The sequence below is a fragment of the Sinocyclocheilus rhinocerous genome, unplaced genomic scaffold (genome assembly GCF_001515625.1).
Source record: "Sinocyclocheilus rhinocerous isolate Xijiao unplaced genomic scaffold, SAMN03320098_v1.1 scaffold1285, whole genome shotgun sequence".
Lineage (NCBI taxonomy): Eukaryota > Metazoa > Chordata > Actinopteri > Cypriniformes > Cyprinidae > Sinocyclocheilus > Sinocyclocheilus rhinocerous.
Window position 1 is genome coordinate 504,306 of NW_015645559.1, and position 3,347 is coordinate 507,652.

The window sequence follows — 3,347 nt, forward strand, 5'->3', positions numbered from 1 at the left end:
GCCTTGTACAACTGATGACAGAAAAGTAATTTAAAAAAAGACAAAAACAAAAGAAGTTTAGAACTTTGAAATGAAATGTAGGTTTTTTTTTTTAGACAGTACACTTATCTGGTACAGAACTTCTATCTGTTGTTTGTCCTCTTTGTCTATTGTATGAGAAAAGCCATGTTTATAATTCAATTTGGTTTGTGACCAATAAGCCTGTTTATATCAAATCTGTATATCAGTGGTACGCATATTTTTTTTATATATATATTTTTATTTTCTGTTTTTTTAACTCAAAATTCGAAGCATGCATGATTGGCTAAAGGCCCACCGGGGCTCTGTGGTCTGCTGATGGCAGGACTGATCGGCCTACTTGCAGGATGACATCATGAGATTGTCTATGACGGATTATGCACTCTGTAAAGTGTTGCTAATGATGATGAAAATAAATAAAAGATATTTATTTCACATTTCATGGTGCTATATTGATTGCTTGAAATGTAGTACATCTTAGAGTCATGTACTTTTATGTTTTAATATTTTTACAGCTAGAAATTCTAAAAATATATATATTTTTTACCTTGTAGCCATATAGCATGCAAAAGTTTGTGGTCTGTAAGTTGTTATTTTTTTTATTTATGAAAGATGTTCCTGATACCCGCCCAGGTGGCATTTATTTGATCAATATTGTAAAATATAATTATAATTTAAAATAACAATTTTCTCTACTATTACTATTACTCCAGTCTTCAGTGTAATATGATCCTCCAGAAATCATTCTAAAGCTGATTTGGTGCTCAGCTGATTTGCTTTTTTTTTTTTTTATTGTTTTGAATGTTGAAAACAGTTGTGCTGCTTAATATTATATTTTTGTGGAAGCTGTGCTACACGTTTTTCAGGATTCTTTGATGAATAGAACGTTCAAAAGAATAGCATTTGTTTGAAATACAAATGTATGAATGTCTTTACTGTCACTTTTGATCAATTTAATGCATCTTTGCTGAATAAAAAGTATTAATTTCTTTTTTCTTAAAAAACTAAAAAACTTACTGACCCGAAACTTCAGAACGGTAGTGTTTTGTTTTAGCTGTAAGAAGAAAAAAAAAAACCTAGTATATACCTTTTATACAGGTGACTAAACAGTGACGTCTCGTGTTTTTCCACGTGTGACAGTTACATTGTGTCAAACTCTGGGTGTGTGCGCACCGTTCTGGGCTGTCTCTCAAAACCATAGACCCAGTGAACCGTTTATCTAGATGGCTTTGTTGAGCATCATAGGCGTTTTGGTTTGAAACGTGGCAATGTTGTCTATGTAGGCAGTTCACTAGGCTTTGAGACACTGAATCCCGCCCAGGGTTTGACACAAAACATCTTAGTATGCTGTCGTCTAGTTTCAGATGTCCAGTTCGACAGACGCCAGTCATCATGTTGTCTTCTCTTGTAAAAGCTGATCGTCTCGCAGCTCATGTTGGCAAAAAATATGCGCCATTTTATGAATGCATAGCGCGAACCCTGAAGTCTCAAGCAGGCGATGTAGACTTGCACAGCGCAACATCGATCACTGGAAACTACAAAACCATAGATGGTCTACCGGGACCCAGCCTGGCCACAACTGCGTACTGGCTCTTCGTTAAAGGATACGCGGATAAAAGTCATGCAATGCAGGTAAGACACATTTTTTTATTTTTTGCAAAACCAAGTTTTTTTGTGTGTTTTTTTTAAAGTTTGTACACTCAAACTACTGCGTAACAGGAATAATGTTTCTTTGGGAGTGTGTTAAGATGTACACAGTCATTAATACATCAAATTAATGTCCATATAAATATAAATAGCCTGTATATGAAACTATATAAAGCAAAGTGTTGAGACATTGCTAACTACTCGTGCAGGAACTGATTTGTTTAGGAACATTTTTATGATGTTTAACAAGCATTAAAATAGGCTTCTTAGACTCGGGAAATCCTGCCTGATGCTGACAGCTGATATCTCTGGAATGTGAAATCAGTATGGAAAGCCCTTTTAGTATGTATTCCTTAAATCTAACTAATATCTAAATGTATGTTAGTAATTCAAATGTAGTATCTTTTCCAGTTTCACTAGTAGCTATTTGGTATTATTATTTTTAATTATTCCAACAGTCCTTCTAGTACTTATAATTTGTATGGTCTTCTGTCATTTCCGGCTTTCCGTAAATTTTTCTAGTTTTGCTAGTTGTGAGGGAAATTTTATTATATTATTATTATTTGCTTTACTAAACAGCGTTCTTTAAACTTTCTGAATGCTTCATCAGTATGATTGAGGTATTTGGATGTGCTAAAAGACCAACAGGAAATGTATGTGTGTGTGCTAGGGATGTGCATCTCATGACTGAGGCCAATACGATACGCATCTCGATGCATAGCCAACGATACGATACATTAAAGATACATATGAAGCAGCTACCAATGCGATGTGATACGATTCACCCTTGTTACGATGCAGTGCGATCCGATTTCGATTCGATTCAACATAATGCGATTCAATGCAATACGATGCAATGGAAAAAATATGATCACTTTTAATGCCTCAAGGCCTGTTTCATAAAACAAGTTTACCAAATAAGCCAGGCTTATTTCAGTTAGTCTGACTCATTGTCAAATGATTTGGTTCCATAAAGCAAATTTAACATAGATCAACTTCAGTCACTATGGCAACTTATGCTGGGAAACTAAAGCAGGTTAACTAACGGACTAAGCTGAGTTCCTCTAACACTGACCAATAGGAACGCTATTATTTGACTTTTTTTTGTTTTGTTTCTAGCCAAGCAGAAAGGCTCTCTGTGGTTTTATGACAGCTGTACCTTTGCAGAACAGATAGCAGAACATTACAATCAAAAATTGCTCTTTAAAGCATTAAAATCACTGAATTAAAATGAAAATAAAGAAAGAAAATGACTTCTAAACTGCTATAAGAAACACACATTAACTCATTTGAGCTTAGTAATTAGTACTGAACTAGCTTACATTTGATTAACCTATTACAATAGTCCCTTTACAGTTACTGCCATCATAAAAATACACTTATATGAAGGTTTAAAATTTTACAAAAGGCACATTTAATGTCCAACAACAAATATTTTAGCAAAATGTATATTTTACTCAGAATTATTGCGCTCCTATTCGATTGCGTGCCGTCTGTTTAGCGTGCTTGCACGCAGCAGCGCTCGTTCATATATTTGGATATATTTGCATGACTTTCTAACATTTACAGATGAAAAATATACCTGTGACGTCAGTTATGCACTGAGGAAAACACAACGTCTCAAATGCATTAAACAGCACGAATATATTCGCTGTTTGCCATGGTGGATCGATTTGATCCAT

The 3,347-nt window shown here is 34.6% G+C and overlaps 1 protein-coding gene across 1 annotated transcript in view; it reads left to right on the top strand.

Annotated features, from left to right (window-relative positions):
• Positions 1-1,243: 1,243 nt before the first annotated feature.
• cyp27a2 (cytochrome P450 family 27 subfamily A member 2) overlaps positions 1,244-3,347 on the top strand; it is a 14,534-nt gene continuing 12,430 nt past the window's right edge. The window contains exon 1 of the mRNA XM_016510450.1: positions 1,244-1,650. Within this exon, the coding sequence (XP_016365936.1) occupies positions 1,363-1,650 (288 nt within the window). The 5' untranslated portion in view covers positions 1,244-1,362. The remainder of the gene's footprint in view (positions 1,651-3,347) is intronic.